General features: G+C 34.3%; 2 protein-coding genes across 8 annotated transcripts in view; one reads left to right on the top strand and one right to left on the bottom strand.

Moving 5' to 3' along the window:
- The window catches only part of LOC126858982 (neurocalcin homolog), a 161841-nt gene extending 152961 nt beyond the window's left edge, over positions 1-8880 (top strand). For both annotated transcript variants that reach the window (XM_050609792.1, XM_050609793.1), the window contains exon 5: positions 95-8880. In XM_050609792.1, the coding sequence (XP_050465749.1) occupies positions 95-295 (201 nt within the window). In that variant the 3' untranslated portion in view covers positions 296-8880. The remainder of the gene's footprint in view (positions 1-94) is intronic.
- A 967-nt stretch (positions 8881-9847) lies between these two features.
- On the bottom strand, positions 9848-17473 carry LOC126858942 (GTPase-activating protein and VPS9 domain-containing protein 1). Of its 6 annotated transcripts, XM_050609686.1 has the most exons (18): positions 17328-17469; positions 16823-16988; positions 16592-16735; positions 15107-16448; positions 14818-14999; positions 14514-14673; positions 14261-14434; positions 13989-14150; positions 13611-13866; positions 13363-13445; positions 13016-13291; positions 12879-12910; positions 12305-12773; positions 11826-12052; positions 11413-11669; positions 11124-11335; positions 10655-11040; positions 9848-10585 (listed from the first exon to the last, which is right to left on the bottom strand). In XM_050609686.1, exons 3-18 carry the CDS (start codon positions 16721-16723, stop codon positions 10454-10456), a joined length of 4482 nt encoding a protein of 1493 aa, XP_050465643.1. In that variant the 5' UTR covers positions 16724-16735; positions 16823-16988; positions 17328-17469; the 3' UTR covers positions 9848-10453. The 6 variants fall into 6 exon arrangements, with proteins under 6 accessions (XP_050465643.1, XP_050465642.1, XP_050465638.1 ...); XM_050609685.1 differs by having other exon boundaries at positions 12308-12773; positions 12879-13291; positions 17328-17470; XM_050609681.1 differs by having other exon boundaries at positions 12879-13291.
- Positions 17474-17503: the final 30 nt, after the last annotated feature.

Below are 17503 nucleotides of genomic sequence, written 5' to 3'. Positions count from 1 at the left end.
GCGCAATTCTGCTGCAATTAATATTCTTTAATATGCGCGATATATAAACTTTACTTCTTGACTTTCTTTTACTTTATTATAACATTGATTTCAGGCGATCTACAAGATGGTAGGCTCGGTGATGAAGATGCCGGAAGACGAATCGACGCCGGAGAAACGAACTGATAAGATATTCCGACAGATGGATAAGAACAAAGACGGCAAGCTATCGCTTGACGAATTTATAGAGGGTGCGAAGAGCGACCCATCTATTGTGCGACTGTTGCAGTGCGATCCTAGTGCACAAGCTCAGTGAGGCCCTGGGCCAATACAGACAAATACCGATATGCCATCTGCATACCCGAGTCGGAGCCCGGCCCAATTGATATCCCATGCAAAAGCGGCACGATCGTAGAAATTTGTCCTCAGAATTTATTGGTGTATCGAGAAACTTGCCGAAACGTTATCTTCATATACGCTTGATTTATTTTTCAAAATTTTAATTCAATAATTGTTATATGATTAATAATTATGATAAGATTGCATTCGGAGAATAATAGAGAAAAAAAATGAAAGATCCTTTGTTTTATGATTTACAATTAAAACACAATTAATGATATCTTTTAATATAATAATGCTAGTAATAAATTAATATTTATTACTTGATTATTAGAAGCCATCTGTGCTGTGAAATTTTTGCGAGTATTTTATTTGATATTTGAAATTATTTAAATTGCTATCTTCTTATACCGATGATGATGATGATAATAATAAGTTCGAAAATGTTTCTCCATTACTCGAAGATATTGTCTTGGTAGTTTCTCTAACGGATATTCTATGATCATGCATGAGCACAAGTGCGTGCTAATAAGGGCTTTTATAAATTGGGCCGGTATCCGAGAGGTCCAGGGTCACTGGGCCCATGGCGCTTGCGCATACCGCAAGCTAGTCTACAAGACTAGTCCAGTCGCTCCGTTTCGTTCAAACGGATCGGTTTAGCGAGAAGCTTGTTACGCCTTTTCGGGTCGTATGTGCCGCCCTAGGCTCGACGAACGATCCGCGAAGCCATCCTGAGAAACGCCCGCATCGCGAGAGGAAGGAAGCCGGTCCGCGTCGCTCGATCTACTCCGGTCCGACGTTGCGTCGATGTCGACGAATTTCGCCGGCTGTGCCGGCCGTTCGAGATGCAACGCGAGACGCGATTAGTGAAATTCTAAAATACTCTGTGTTCGTAAAATATCCGCGATTATCGATAGCGCGCGTGCATGGCAAACGAAACTTTCCGATCAGCGACGACGTTCGAGTTTCTTCAGGGATCGCTCTCTGAACCTGAAGAAGAGCAATCGAAGGCGTCGCGCGTTATCAGTAATGTACCCTTATACATACGAGTGGGATCGCATCCACGCATCGACGCATCTTCGGACTGCCGTTTCACGAGTCGTCTCGCCCGAACGTCAAGAAGCTTGCGGCTTCTGGCTAGAGCGGTCGTTGTCGTCCTTACGCATCATTGCGTTGGTATTTAATACCGAAGACGCGGACAGACATCCATCCCTTCGATGACACACGGTATCTCCCGCCCTCAACGAATCCTCCATCCCCCATCCGAGTGTCTCGTCTCATTACGAACTGACCCGTTAACATAAAAGACACTGGCGTCTTACTGCGCGCTAGCAACGAAATATAGTGATTAAAGATCCGCGATCCCAGATAAAGGTCACTGCGAAATCGCGCGATAGTAAGACGCGCTTGCTAGTTAAAGACATACACTCACACACACATGCTTAGAAACCGATTTAGAGCTTGATCTAGTGGAAGGAAGAAACGACTGCGTAACGCGATTGTCATACCACGGATACGTGGAAGAAAATACTTTTGATTCGACGTATCCGTAGAAAGAAGCGACAAGTTTATCGTCCCGTTGCTGCGAGGTTTCGATTTGCTTATACAACGTCCTGGCGATTGAGATCTCGTAGAACTATTCGATCGAGAGTTTGTCCTTTAACATTACTGTTATATTCATCTCGTCATTTTACCATTTCTAGTGACCTTTGTCGTTACGGTGGGATGAACATAAATTGTAGTCGGATAGAGCAAGATTTTCGCCTTTTTCCAATCTCGCTAAGAATAATGAAACGCATCCTTGCCGATCAGAGCGACTGGCCCTCAGCTTTAGCGATGGAATCGCGCTTCGCCGAGCGACCGAAGGATAAAGAAGAGGAATCTTCACGCGCGCACGCGTGCCGTATTTAGAGATTTATTTTTGTGAATGCGTGCGTCCTGTGTGAGCGTGTAAGAAGTATGCGTATATGTATATCCATTCTGCGTATGCGCGTGTCCCGTATATAAAGAAGCGAACGCGATAAAGAGATGCGAGTCTTATCGCCCCATCGTCCGATAAGTATCGATCCATTGATCGCGATAATTATATACATAAATACACATATATACTTACATTATACATTATTGAAAATAAAGAGTGACAAGAGATCGCAATCTTCATCTACGCGAAGCAGCAGCAGAGTTTGACGTTTATGACTTAGGACGGTTCTCTACCTATTGCAGGATCGGGCAGTCGAATATAATGGATTACGAAGTAAACATGCGCGTGCGTATAAATGATATTTTTCGATGTATGACGGAGAGTGACTTCCGACCGATGGCTTGTTAGTTGTCTGTCGAGAGAGGATGGATCTTCTTATATTATTTTCAGTTTGCCTTTCTTTTTCTTTCATCGCATTTCCTTCTTCCTCTCCTTCCTTTCCTTCCTCTCCTTCCTCTCCTTATTTTTTACAAACGTATTCGGCGCGCGGTCGCTCTTCGTGATCGATATCTTTTTCGGAGAATACTTTCGTTGCGCTAGACTGTCTCTCAATGAGACACCTGGTCCGATAATGCAATGTTAAAATAATACGGCGGCGTATAATGAATGCTAGAAGAGAATTTTGATTTTATTATCGGAGACATTAAGGCAGTATTGTATTTTGCAAAAACGCGTTACATACACAGAGAAAGATAAAAATATACAAATATTATATATATAGACACACACACATGTACACACACACATACACACACACAAATCTTTATTATAATATATCGCTATTGTACTTTTTAAGATGTACATCTATTCATCTCGTGCTCATTAATATTTAAGGATAAAGACTATTTAATGATATCTCTAATCTTTCAGTATATAGTCATTGTATAAACAAATAAATAACCTCATTAGTGTTAAAATATATATAAATATATAATATACGTTAAGATTCTCTAAAGTTACTCTTGTGAACTTTTCTGATTGTATTAAGTGGAAAGATTTTATTCTATAACAAGGTGTCAGAAAGAAAAACGAAAATGACGAAAGCTTTGGATTTACAGTAAAAAGAAAAAAATAATTGCGTTTATTAAAGATGAGATTTATATTATAACATATAACATAGGACTGCCAATACTTTACGTTAGACGGCAGTCATACAAGCGCGAAACGCAGTTAATTGTACCTTGGAACAAATTAAGAAAGCAATAAACATGAGAAAATATTCCGATTAAATTTGCACGATTCGGAAGGGAAGATTTTAGAAGGGGCTTGACTTTAAAATGGCATGAAATGCATTCGATAGCATCAGCTAGATATTTCACAATACATTCGATATTTGATATAATGACGAATATAAAGTGAATAATATCAAAGTTATGTCGAGGTTTGACAGAATAGGAGCGATAATAAGGCGATCGCGATTTATGATACATAATCATATGAAAACTATTAAAATTCTAAGAGAATTATTAAAAATTTCTGCTACGGAAAAGTTATTTGTTGAAATATTATTTTGTTACTTGCCAAAATTAGCTTACAATTGCGTCGGTTTGTACGCGCCTCTTTGAAATTTCACCCGGTTGCAATTATTTTTTTTTTCCCTTGAAATACAAAATCGATTATTGAAAGAAATTATATTCAATAATATCGATTTAATTTAATTTATTTGTCAATTTAATGTAAAAATCATATACTCGCTGTCCCTATAGAAGCAGAAATAATGTTATCTATTTTTTTACATTGTTATAAATTACTTTGTCGCAGTGTAACGTCGATAAGAACATTGATATATACCCATGTGTGAATTTTGCAACGCATCATTATTAGTAAAAATTAAAAAAACAATTAGACACATCGCATTTTAGAATTAAAATTTTTTTTCTCAACGATATAGATATGTCTATAGCTTTGCATAATAATTTTACAATCTCGTCAAGTAAAGTAATAAATGATATGAATCATAGAATCACAAAAATTGCGAGAGACATATGTCTTTGTTTCTTATAATACAACGTAAATTATTTTGCAGTAGACGCTGCATTGTTTAAGAAAATGAAATAATAATATTTATTGATTAGACCAGAGAGGGATATTTTTATAAAAAAATTACAGAAAACATAACAGATGCAAATAAATTGCAATAAATTGGGAATTAAAAGATATCATGAAATGCAAGGATAGAGAGAAGGATGTGCTTGCATTTAATATATTGTATCCACTCATAAATGTTCGCATAATGAGATAATCTGTTGTCTTATGCGAAAAATATTTATTCGTAAAATATTTTTATTTCCATCCTTAATTGCAATTCTAATGAATCTAATCAAAATATATATTTCAAAAATGCATGTCATATATTTCTTATTTTAATTTAAAGCAATAAGATTACGTTCTATACACTCACTGAGATAAAACTGAACGAGATATTAAATCTACATCTTCTCTGCTGCATGAGCGCGTTTAGTTGAATTGCAACTGTCAAAATATCTGTCAAGAGACAACATTTGCTCACTATGCTAAATGATTTATTTTCGCGAGTCGTATATACTTTCGTCTATTAGATTCAAATAACACTAAAGCTGAAAAGACATTTAGAGATACGTAAAAAGACGCTTAAAAGATTCTTGAAAAAGAATATATATCTAGAGAATAGTTTTTACTTACTAAAGTTAATGGATCGATTCGTCAATTAATTATCTAAAACTATCTCTTTATCTTGATCGATAATTATAACTAAGAACTATATCTAAACAAACGATGTCGAAGAAAACGTAGACATTTCGATGTAGACATTTAGACATTTCGATGAAACTTCTAAGATGTCTAACAAATGCTTAGAAGATTAGGATGTCTCTTAATTTTAATTTGTGTTGAAATAATGTGCGTACAAACGGATGTTCGAAGTATATTTTTGCAACATTTTGCATGATCGAGAAATTGCACTTTTGGATTAATTATACAAGAAGTTCAATACATTTGAACTTATTAGCTCAAATTTTATTTTTACGCAATTAATTGTATATATAAAATATTGTAATTTATATTTAAAAATCTGAGAAAAAGAACACTAGATACGAATGGAAATCCCACTTCGTAGTATATCGTAAATACAAAATTTTATCATTAGTATTCATCTAAAGTTTATATAAATTATTACTATTAATCACTAATTAATTAAGCGACGTTTTTTAGTTTTTTCTTTCTTACATAATTATTACACATAATTATGTTCAATTATCCAGAACGAAAAAGGAATACCGCAGCATTTTCCGATATTAAAAAATAAGAATGCGGTATGTATGTATAAGTAATGTAAACAAAAAATCTTAACAGATATGTTTCAGATAATTTTTTCTATATAAAACGACAGATTGTGTAATTTGGCATATATATTCTTCATTCGTATCGAAATACATATTTTTTAAAAGGAAGAAGATTACGCCTTCGTGACATAGTTCTGTCTCTGATTGAACCTAGGTCTCGATCATGCTTAAATTAGCACCTGTGCAATCTCTATTCTCTCGAAGAACTTTTCTGCCTAATCTTATTCTTTTACATTCTAACATCCGACACACTCGCAAGGTATATATATATATATGCATAAAAAATACACCGAAGCGTTAAAACCAAATGCGAATCTCCTTTTTTTTCTGATCTCTCAGTCTCTCCCTATTGAAGCGATCTCTTCTTGGCTGTCGTTTTAAGAAGTTAATAGTTCGTCGTTTCACGGAAAATTACACGCGCATATGAGACGCACAAAGAAAGAGATTTTAAGAACAAATATATATATATATATATATATAAAACGCGCGAGAGAGGAAAGAGAGAGAAGAGGATTCGATTACATTCATTAAAGCGAGACATATATATCGATGACATTTGCTGTCATGATTCCTTAACTAAGCCATGCAAAAAAATTAAGGATTATACATATTTACATCTATACATATAGATCTATATAGAATACGAAATCGTTAAAATAGTTTCTCACACATGTTATTATCGATCTATGACAGAGATATATTTGTGAGGATGATGCATTAACGTTTACCGAATATGAAAAAAAAGAGATGTAAGTTTTCTCGAAATTTAACTCTATCGCATTCTCTTATCATAATCCCAATATTCTATCTACTCTATGATTTCTCTCTTGCCTAAGGATCGTAGCGCGTTCTTGTGACTACACTTATAGAGAGTTTCTTCCCTAGAAGATAATCAATGAGATATTGCGAGTTAATCGCTTATATATCAAAGTTTTATCAGCAAGATTCTATATAGCGCTATTTCTATCAAATATCGCCGATCTTCAAGAAAAAAAAAAAAACGTATGCCTTAAAACTTTCTCTGCACCTTCTTGCCAACACATGTTCTAGTGTCTACTTCGATAATGTTTGCCAGAGACGCGTAGCTCGCGAATCAATTGCAGCTGTTCACTTTCTCAGAAGAATCTTAAAACTTGAATGTATATGCAAAAATGTATTTCGCATTTGCGATAAAATGTTAAGAATAATTATAACGATTACGATGAGATGATTTTAATCTCGTGTATAATTTATATGGCGAATTACGTAAAAAAATTTTTGAAACGCTGTTAAAATTTTTTTTTTGTGTCTACACATCGAGCTATTTAAATATTTCTAAAAATTATATTTTACTTTGTTAAATTTTAAATTGCACGTGCAATGTCTTTTGCTTTGTTTGATATTATACAGGGTTAAATAGTCAAATTTGAAATATAAATTTAGGACATTAAAACAAAAATAATTTTTCTGTAGAAATATGCTCGCAAATATGCTTCGTTTAAGAGATATTGACTTCTTAAGTTGCAGAACTATAGGAATGAATAATGTCGTTCATCGGATTTAATACTATTAGACTTTTTGTATGGAGTGCTCTCAAGCAAAAAGTATATGAAGTGCCTGTTATTGAATCATTAAAACGGAGGATAGTGTAAGCGTGCAAAAAGATTACAAACACAGAATGTCAGTCAGCCACTCGTTCTCTCATCAATAGATGCAATGCTTGTCTTCGGGCGATGGCTGGCGTAGCCATCATTTTGAACAGAATATAATATTTAATAATTAAATTTTGATTACTATAAAGCAATAAAAAGGATGAACCTAGATTTTTTTTCGACATTATTCATTCCTTCAGTTATAACTTTAGTCAATATCTCTTGAACGAAGCTCTTACTTCCAGAGGAAATTTTTTTTTATTTCGAGCTTTTACATTTATACTTCAAGTTTGGCCGTTTAATCCGGGAACACCCTGTATATCATTTTCCAAAATTATTTTTTACTTTTTAATTTCAAGCTCATCGGGAGCCAATGATTAGACCTCGCTTCATTAACTCATTACTTTGCGTTCCATTAAAATGACTGAAGTGTCTTGCAAATTGTTTTCCGTGTTACGTGACTCAAGGTCCAATGTGAATCATGAAAGTTAATTGTGTGAAGGAAAATGAGTATATTATTATATTACAGAAGTTTCGAGTCAGTGCCCAATGTTTTTTCTCGTAGATGTAACGCAGAAACACCTTTAGATGTTTTACGATAGAGAAATTAATCTCTTCCTTGTGCGTAAACCTATCCACCTATTCGATGCGTATGTTTTTTCACGATCTTCTCGGTGTCTTACAATATCACCATCGTTTAATAGTCACGGAAATAATTGCTGTATATCTCCTTAAAAAAGTTTTTCCCTCTAAGATTTCGAATCAAATCACATATTGCTGACGTCTAAGCGTATTGAACTCTCGATGCGCTCTATAATTCCTATTTCTTCTGTATTTCTATTACAATAATGTAATTTATTGTGTTACTTTGATATGTGTTTCCATATCGCGGTGCTGAATGTACGAAGTACGTGTTCTATCTCGTATTTGTGTTTATCCCGTTCGACAGATATAATTTGTCAAACTTTCGCATGTAACCGCGTCCGAAAGTACGTCCTTCATCGACACATTGAACGTTTCTTATTTATCCCTGTGTCGTGTGTTTGTTAGAAAACAAAATATCGAATAGATTCTCTCATAATATTTACACACGCGACAGACAAAATTCCACGATGGAATAAAAATTTAAGGATTTCCCTTAAAAATATATACGATTATTGACGCGGCCAATGCGAAAGTTGCGCGTGGCGGAGTTTTATATTGTAGCAGTGTGAATCCGCAGTCAAAGATAAAGATATATTGACAATTAATCGTTAATTTTTTCCACGAAGATACGATTAATTTATCGTTTCTTTTCTTTTCTTCGAAAAACATGCGATACAATGTGACGTGTGCGATACACACTGACACTGACATCGTACAAAACGAAAAAAAGAAGAAAAAAAAGATACGAAAATCAAAGCGCACTTTTTTTTATGCGTACCGATAGTAGAACACCGGTAAGATATTAATGTTGTGTATATGATAATTGTGAGGTGTTATAAAATTTTTATTTGCTTTGCGCCTTGTATACATATATTTAATGTAAGTGATAATTATTACTAGTTGTTTATTATAAATAAGAACGAATCACTCTTGTGTATACCAGTTAAATTGCTACATTAAAGTGTTAATATTATACTCGTTCAAATTGCGTCTCAATCGATTCCTTTCTCTTCCGTTTTCGAAAATCTTGCTTTTGATAGCTCGTTGATGACTATTTTGCAAAGTCCCTGACACATTTAGCTAGATTGTCTATTGTCTTATTTCATAATCTGTTATTTATTACAGTTACTTCTTTTTTTAATTAAATATAATATATTGTTTTTTTTTTACTTTTTTTTAGTTAAGCCGCTCTACTTCCGCTTCTACTTGATTAAGCCAGGGACAAATCGATTATTTGAAGCAAGAACGTCCGAAGGATTTTTTCCTTGGGAGGAGTGGAGGCATTCATATAAAATGAATGATTGAAATATATGCTTTGATATTTATATATCTTTTAATATTAATATATAATAGTATTATGATCATGATTTTTTTTTCATTTTCCAGAGGATGTATCCTTCCTTGCCCTCCCTTGCAGACGTCCATGATTTGAAGTCTGGAAAATGTGCCCTAAATAGAATTTAATTTACGAACGCATTATTAATAACGTTTTTTTTTGTCTTTATTTATTTTTAACTCTGTTTATTATTTATTTTACGTATATCCATCTATTTTACGCGTTCATTTTATATACATCTATTACGTGTAGAAATGCAAACACATATGTATTTTTTTTATATTAATCATTTATCTTGCAAGTTACCTCAACTCGCGTATTTGGGGCGAGATACTACTATGTTTCTTAATTATTATCAAATTACTATAATATATATTAAAATCTTATATTATTAATAATTTAATATTAATGACAGAAATTTAATAATATTGTATTATTTTCGTAATATCGATAGGTTTTGTTCGCTCATAAATTTGCAGAAGCAATTCTATATTTTATTATGCTCTTTATTAATATCTTATAATATTAATGTGATAGAGTAGTTTGATAGTATATAATATAATCAACATAATATAAACTATTTTCGTAATATTGATAGGTATTATGCACTCACAAATTTGCGGAAGCTAATCTATTTTATTATGCTCTTTATATACGCAATTCATATAGATCTCGATTGTAAACATTTTGATGCACATTCTGAGTAAGAGTGGCTACAAGAGCAGCGATATTCTTCACGATCTACGACGGTGTTTCGGTGTTTGGGGCAGCCAAGGGGAAAGGGGGCGCAATATAGAAAAAGTATTCCAACACAGTTTATCCTGCTAAGTGATTATCAATCCTATAAGTTCTGTATTGTTTACACATAAATTATAGAATAATATCTAAACGTTTCTTTTTCGATGTCTTGTGAAATTGTACAATAGAGTTACAAATAAGGATAAAGCCATACTTTACGTATTACAATCTGATATTCAGTCTCTGCTAATGTTATGTAATAACGTGCGAAAGAACTAATAATTAGATTGCTATTTGTAAATTTTAATCAAGATACCCGGAGGAGCATGAAACTATTCAGTTAGCTTTATGCAAGATATTGGTCTTCTGTTGTTTTTTCTTTTTTTTTATGAAATCGTCAAATTATAATTATGATACAACATTTCTACATTATCACCACAGCATCAAATCTAATCTTATTTATCATAATACTCCTGAGAAACTGTTAATCCATCGTCTTAATAAACTCGATTGCGGAGCAGAATTGCGTCCACCAATATTGTTCTTCGCCCTCCAATCGGTTCCCATAGAAGCTATCCACGTATTGGACAGTCGACAGCAATGATGGAGGATTAGTCTGAAATTAAAAAACATGTAATAATTTTTCTTATTAATAATAAAATTGTTTCTGTTATTTTGTACATACCTTGATTATGACATAAACTAGAACTGGAATCAAGTCATCGGCAGCAGGTATTCCTCTTTCTGACGCCATAGAGAGAAGATTCATGATGGTAGTCGCGCAACGAAATACACACTGAAGCTTATCCCTAGGAGTCTTATACGCCGATATCACAGCTAATTCAGCCTGCGCCCATGGCCAGGGGCATTCATAATGGTAAACCTTTGGAATGCGTAGGTCCTTGTGATTTGGACTTACAACCTTCGCCAATTTTTTAATGTGATCGTGAAGAAGCTGATCCCTATATACATCTCCGTCTCCGTTTGGATAAAGCGCATTATGATACACTCGTGCCATGACGGTTCTTTCCACCACGACTCTTGCCAGCTCCAACTGATTAGCGCTCGCCGCTAAAAAGTGTGAGAGAGATAAATTTAGATATCCTTAATTGACCCAAATATAGAAATTACACTGAACGATTAAATTCACATACATTGCCAGATTGGATCGTTGTCCATTTCGGCATGGACTTTTCCTAGAAAATTATCTACAAGATCTTGTTTCTCGTCAGCTAAAGTAAGCTTTTTAAATTCGTCGCAAAAACGCAAAAGAAAAGCCTCTCTCTTCTCCAAAAATACCCTCACACAAACGGATACAAGATGATTATTGATAGCATCCCGGTCGCATTTAACTCGCACGCATAATCTAAAAGATGTATAATTATTAGGCGGCCGCATCTTATATTAACTACATATTACAAAATAATATCTATATATAGTTACCTATCTAGGTGAGCTAACGTCGACAGCAATCCTTGACGACATCTAATTAAATAAGCGATATAAGGGGATCGTTTTTGATAATCCTCTCGAAGCGATTTAAAGAGTTTTCTACATCCATCATCATTAAACAGACGCACGCAACGTAAAGTCTCATGAAGATGAGCTATTAATGCTCTATCCTGCAAATTTATAGCTTCTGCTAATTGTAGTTGCAAAAACGCAACCAAATCGTTTTCTTTCTGTGACCAACAGTGTCTCTGTGAAGAAACATTTATATAAAATTTAGTTTATTGTATCATAAAATATATGGCGACAAATGCATATATTTAAACATTTAGTAAATTCATAAAAAAAATTAAACTTTATCTGATATACCATAAATTAATGTATATATATTAATGTAATAAATATACCTCAGAAGTATTCCATGGAATGTGTTGTAGGTCAGCGGTACTAAGTACCATACGTAATTTTCTTTTAGCATCCGCAAAAGCATAAGACAATTCTACATTATTTGGATCGATTGAAAGCCTTTCGTCTTCTACCTCTTTTGTGCGAGATTGGTTGCTCTCAACCGAGGCCGTGTCACTAGTCGCACTTGGTTTTCTCCTGTACTTTGCTAATATGTCATCGATAGTATCTGAAATTATATAACAAAAAAAGTCTATTAGATTCCATTTAATACAATGAATTACATCTTTTTCTTGCGTTATATTTATATAATGCAAGAAATTTTATATTTATTTTTATATTTATTTAAAATTTTATATTTATATAAAATTTAATTATGATATCAAAAAACCATTAAGATTGACAAATATTAAAATTGCTGTTTTAATCATATTGTTTATGATATAATTGCGAAAATATTAATTATTTATTAAAATCTTACCACCCGTGACATTGGATGATGTCACATCCTCCGACATAATCCTGCGTATTCTATGTCTGCATATATCGACACCATCACCAGCAGCTTCTCGATCGTAGCATCTTTCGTCTGTTCCGCGAATTGCTTTACCCCTACGATTTCTTAGTGACAACTTCAATTTACCAAAGAAGCCACGCTTGTTCTTCTGATCGTCATCCAACAGTTCTTTGTCCCCACGCTCTGCAGTCATGTCAAAACTTATGCTCTTTGGAATCGCTCCCGTTGATGCATTTGGTTTGGAAAAGTTGGGACTCGAGCCGTCTATCACGTCACAATTGCCATTAATTGTTGGCGTTGGTAACGGTAAATCCGATGCTGAAATGTTACTCTTGATACGCGATTCCGATCCGGAACTGCTACTAGATGTTAAACTAGCCGTGCTCAATCGGCCTACGGTATCTCCGACTGACGCCATACAGCTGTCCAACTCCTAATTTACAGTATTCACATAGTTAAATCCGTATGCGCGCGTGTAAGATTTATGAAAAAGTATAATAAATTGTAGCAAAAAAAAATAAGCAAAGAAATTGCAAACCTCTGTTTTCACGTCGCCGTTCTGGGACTTTTCTGGCAAAACAGGCGCAGAAATATGATTAGCTAACAGCAATGCCGGTGCGACTGCGGCTGCAGCGATGTGATTGTGCGCGGTTGTCTGACGTTCGACTTGCTTACCATTATCAATGTGAAGTTTATCTATCAAATGGACCAGCCTGTCTTCCCGTAACGGTTTACCGTAATCCGTATTGTTTATATTATTAGCATTTTTATCTACATATTCCATTGTACTACGTCGATAATCAGACTTGGTTCCACCACGACCTGTTACGTTAGATGATGAAGGTAACGGAGACGTTGTCGGTGATGGCTGAATTACCACTGAAGTCCCTATGTCAGGATATTCTCGAATTCCCGAAAGTGATGAAAAATTTATGCCTGAAGTCTCTGGACCTAAAATTATTATGTAGATATATGAACTGTGATTGGAGAAACTACTTGATAAAATATCATGCTATACTTACACGGAGTGGCGGATTGAAGCGTTTCTTCGTTTCCTTCAGAGTCAGCGCGACTTTCTATTTCGGATCTAGCTGTATCGTCAGATCTATGTCGAAAATATTACAAATAAATAGATTTTACTTTTACTTTTTTTTTTTAATAAAAAACTGAGAGTATCTTACTTTAAGATTATATATATATATATATATATATATATATATATATATATATATATATATGAATGTAATATAATACACACAAAATAATATACCTAGCAACGCTAGCAGTATCATCAGTATCTACTTCAGTCAATCTTTCTGAATCACTGGCCAACACGTCTGTGCTCCAGGCTTCAGAAGCGGTTTCACTAATGTCTAACATAGTTGGTGTAGGCTCAGGAGGCAGAACAGGTACCACTTGTTCAGGAGGGATAAGAAAACCTAATCGATCTTGATCAACTATTTCGCTATCTGAGGCCAACACATCTGTAGACCAAGTATCGGATACCATAGAAACAGTCTCATCTCCTAAAAAAGAAAGATAAAAATAATATTAATTAATTTTACTATTAAATATAAATATTGTGTAAATAATATATTATTCATATCTATGTCTTTATATATGTCAATAACAAATTTGTATTTGTTACCTTCAATAAGCTTTTTAATTTCAAATTTACAAAATTTGTCATCAATTTCAGATCGACTTTGTTTAGTTGGGATATTAGGTGGCGGCAAATCCAATTGCCTCACTTCACCTACAGCACGTCCATCATCTCCTTCAGTAATTTGGGACGACGGTGTGTCTCGACCTGATGATTATATGCAAAATTAATTATGTAATTTGTAAAAATATGAAAAATTTTTTTTGCCCTCAAATATTAAAATAAAAGAAACATGCAATGAGATAAAGTTAATGTACCTGATATGTTAGGAGTTCCTCTCCCTGATACATTAGCAGACACCATGTCAGAGAGATTATCATTCTGATCTTCTGTCTCTAACTCTAGAGAAGAAGCGACGCTGTGATTGGAAGCAGCCTCTGATACAGCTTCCAAGTTATCGGACGTATTACCAATCGAGCCTTCGAACAATACTAATTATTTTTAATGTAGAGATGTGTTATAAGAGCCAAAAAATATATGTATAGTATTCAATATTAGTAATTGATATACCTTCGTCATGTGATAGCGAAAATCGAGTCCTCTTTTCTTGCGTTTCGATGCGTTCACCATTACTACTCTCTTGTCTAGTATGTTCAGTAGATGCATCATCAGGGAGATTCAAGGTCACAGGTCCATTCTCCATACCACTTTGGAGCTCCATGCATAAAACCTAAATAAAAATAAAATAATAAAATTTTATTTTAGAATTTTAATCAATTAATTTTAATAATACTACTTTTTCCATTGTAAAATACGCAATAAAAATATAAATAAAAAGCAATATTATATGTTATTATTTAATATATATACAAACTTTTTGTTCACTGAGTAGTCCTACAGATTCTCCAATTGTTGGACCAAAAGGTATAACTAGTACATCTTGGGAATTCTTATCCAAAATTTCCTCTTCAGGAGTAGAAGTGCCATTAGTTTCCTCTACATTTTCAGTTGTTACATTCGGTGAAAATGTAGTCATTCTTATACCACGTCCCTTTCCTATTATAAAACATTTAATATTAATATCGCGTTCCAATAATTTTCAATAATAAAAAAAATGTATATACAATATTATTCATTATCAATATTAATCATTATTAATATACCTTTTCCTGTAGCAACACCTCGTTTGTTAGGCGTTTCCATATATTCATTACTCAATTTATTATTATGCAATAAACCGGATGGTAATTGTGACAGCATCTCTGCTAATTGTTTTTTATCAAATGTATTATGCGATATTGCTTCTGCATTGTTATCATTGATAATCGTATTTAAAAATGTAATTAAGGAATTCAATTCACTTTCCGTAAATAATGCTGCGGATCGTGACAGGCCTTGAAGTTTGTTATTGTCAATCAGTGTTGGTTCCTCCTCCAATTCTTCTGTCGCACCGTCCAACATTGAGTCTATTATGGAAGACACCGAATCTTTCTCGAATTTTTTATACAGATCAATAACCTTATTATCAATACTTTGATACTTCTGCAGTGAAAGCATTTGTAAAATTTGTCCAACTTGTATGAGATTAAATCTCGCGACATAACTTATCGGTGCATCAGTGATACCGTAAGGTTCGGGATTAACTATAGCAGGGCAAATAAAATATGTAAATACAAGGTCAGTGCACATAGCATGAACTTCTTTTGGATCTACATTTCCATTCTTACTAAAAAGTCCTGCCATTTGTCTTACAAGCCAGCAAACACTTGTAGGAAAGCAGTGCATTGTTTCGCGAATATTGACAATAAATCTCTGTGTAATACGATATAAAGAATTGACTATCCACAATCTGTAACGTTGTAACTTTGCTTGATATTCAGGTGTACCTTCTTTCCCGAATTTCTTTAATCTTTCTGCAGGTGGAAATCTAATAGGCGCTTTGTCTGGATCAACATCCAGAAACATTTCATCTTCCATGAGTAATTGCACAATAGGGTTGTGCAAAGCTGCTGTTAAGAAGAGCTTTGCAGAAAACAGGCTTTCGTGAAAGATCGAATAAAATCTGGAAAATGCGCATGTGCCATGCCTGAGTAATCTTCGTGGATTGTCAGACGGAATTATTTGCAGCAGCATAAGATGCCTGAGCAATCGAAGAACCAAACTTTTATCCTCTGGCAATAAGCAGCTGCCATACAATCCAGCAGCTAAGCACTGCACAATTGTCGGCATTGATTCTGGAATGATTTTGTCTCCTTCGACCAAACATAAAGCGAGAAGCTTGGGTGATTTTCGCAATGCACCCAGAAATTCTCCATAAGATAAACATGCTTGATAACGCAGATACTTATACGCATCGATGAAATGTGAATTTTCCAATGCATTCGCTCTTAGGCAACATGATGCTGGAGTGCAATCTGGCCTTGCAACTATCAAACGATTCAAATTAACTCTCTGTTGAGCAGTTACCCATGCTTGCTGTGCTAACTGCGACGATATATATAAAACCTAAAAATAATAGAATTGAGTAAGATACATTGCTATTAAATTAATGCATTTAAATTTATCCTGTCAAATATTATACTGAAAACTTACAATTTGCAAAAGTTGTAATTGATATTAGAAAATTGCTAGATATATTGATTACTTACCCGTTCATTAAGAGTTTGCAAATTTTGCTGTTCTGAGTTGACAAACAGTCTTTCTTGACGCAAATGACGAGCTAATTCCATCATATCCCACTGTAGCGTCTCATGGGAATCAATACTGTTAATCGATGACATTATTGGTTGTATCTTCAACATTAAAAACAAAAATATACAAAAGAAATGAAAAAGAATTGAATTAAATCGTATAAAAGGAAGTGTTATTTGTGTAGTTACTTGCGTACAATCCTGTTAGTCAATTATCCTGAGCATTAATAACAATGAGGCACAAAATATATGCGGCGCACTTCACAATGAACTTTAAGGGAAACTTTCGAGCATTTATGTTTTTTTTATTTCTCGAATTCATGAAAAATTGCGCGCGAAAGTACCATCACCTTACCTAACGGAGCAAAGAAAAATTTCAATTCAGGCGGAACGCGGACAATCTCAGACATTGCATAATGCATCAGGAAATATGCGAGCATAGTTTCGTGACAATATCGTAGGAATGGACACTTCAAGGTGAAAAAAAATTAAAGCGATTACCGTCCCGTGCGAATGCGTATACGATGTCGCGCGAACAAATTCAGCCTGTTATTCTTACGTCTCGGACACGCGTGATATATGAAAGATAAATTTCGCTTCTACGCATCTGCTCGCTCCTATTATCCCTTTGTCACATGTCAATCTAATTGCGGCAACATGCCACCGATCCCTATCCTCGATGCTCAATACTTACACGTCGTCGATAGCAATGATTGAATGCTTTGTTGTTATCTTTTGTAGATTAGAATAACACCCCCAATGACACACGATCATTTTCTGTTATAGGTTAGATTTCTTTCTATAAATGGCCGCAGGTGTTGTGGGTTTAAACTCGGACGGAGAGAACGTTAGGTACTCTACCAGAGAGAG

The sequence above is a fragment of the Cataglyphis hispanica genome, chromosome 2 (genome assembly GCF_021464435.1).
Source record: "Cataglyphis hispanica isolate Lineage 1 chromosome 2, ULB_Chis1_1.0, whole genome shotgun sequence".
In the NCBI taxonomy this organism is placed as follows: domain Eukaryota; kingdom Metazoa; phylum Arthropoda; class Insecta; order Hymenoptera; family Formicidae; genus Cataglyphis; species Cataglyphis hispanica.
Note: the sequence above shows the minus strand (reverse complement) of the source record. Positions and strands in the feature narration are given on the sequence as shown.

Excerpts from the sequence above, each read along its gene's own strand:
- LOC126858942 (XM_050609680.1), bottom strand. The coding sequence starts at position 16,744 with ATGTTGAAGATACAACCAATAATGTCATCGATTAACAGTATTGATTCC. Across the intron at positions 12,774-12,878 it reads ACGGCGACGTGAAAACAGAG|GAGTTGGACAGCTGTATGGC; the intron begins GTTTGCAATTTC and ends ACTGTAAATTAG. Across the intron at positions 11,041-11,123 it reads CAACGATCCAATCTGGCAAT|CGGCGAGCGCTAATCAGTTG; the intron begins GTATGTGAATTT and ends CACACTTTTTAG.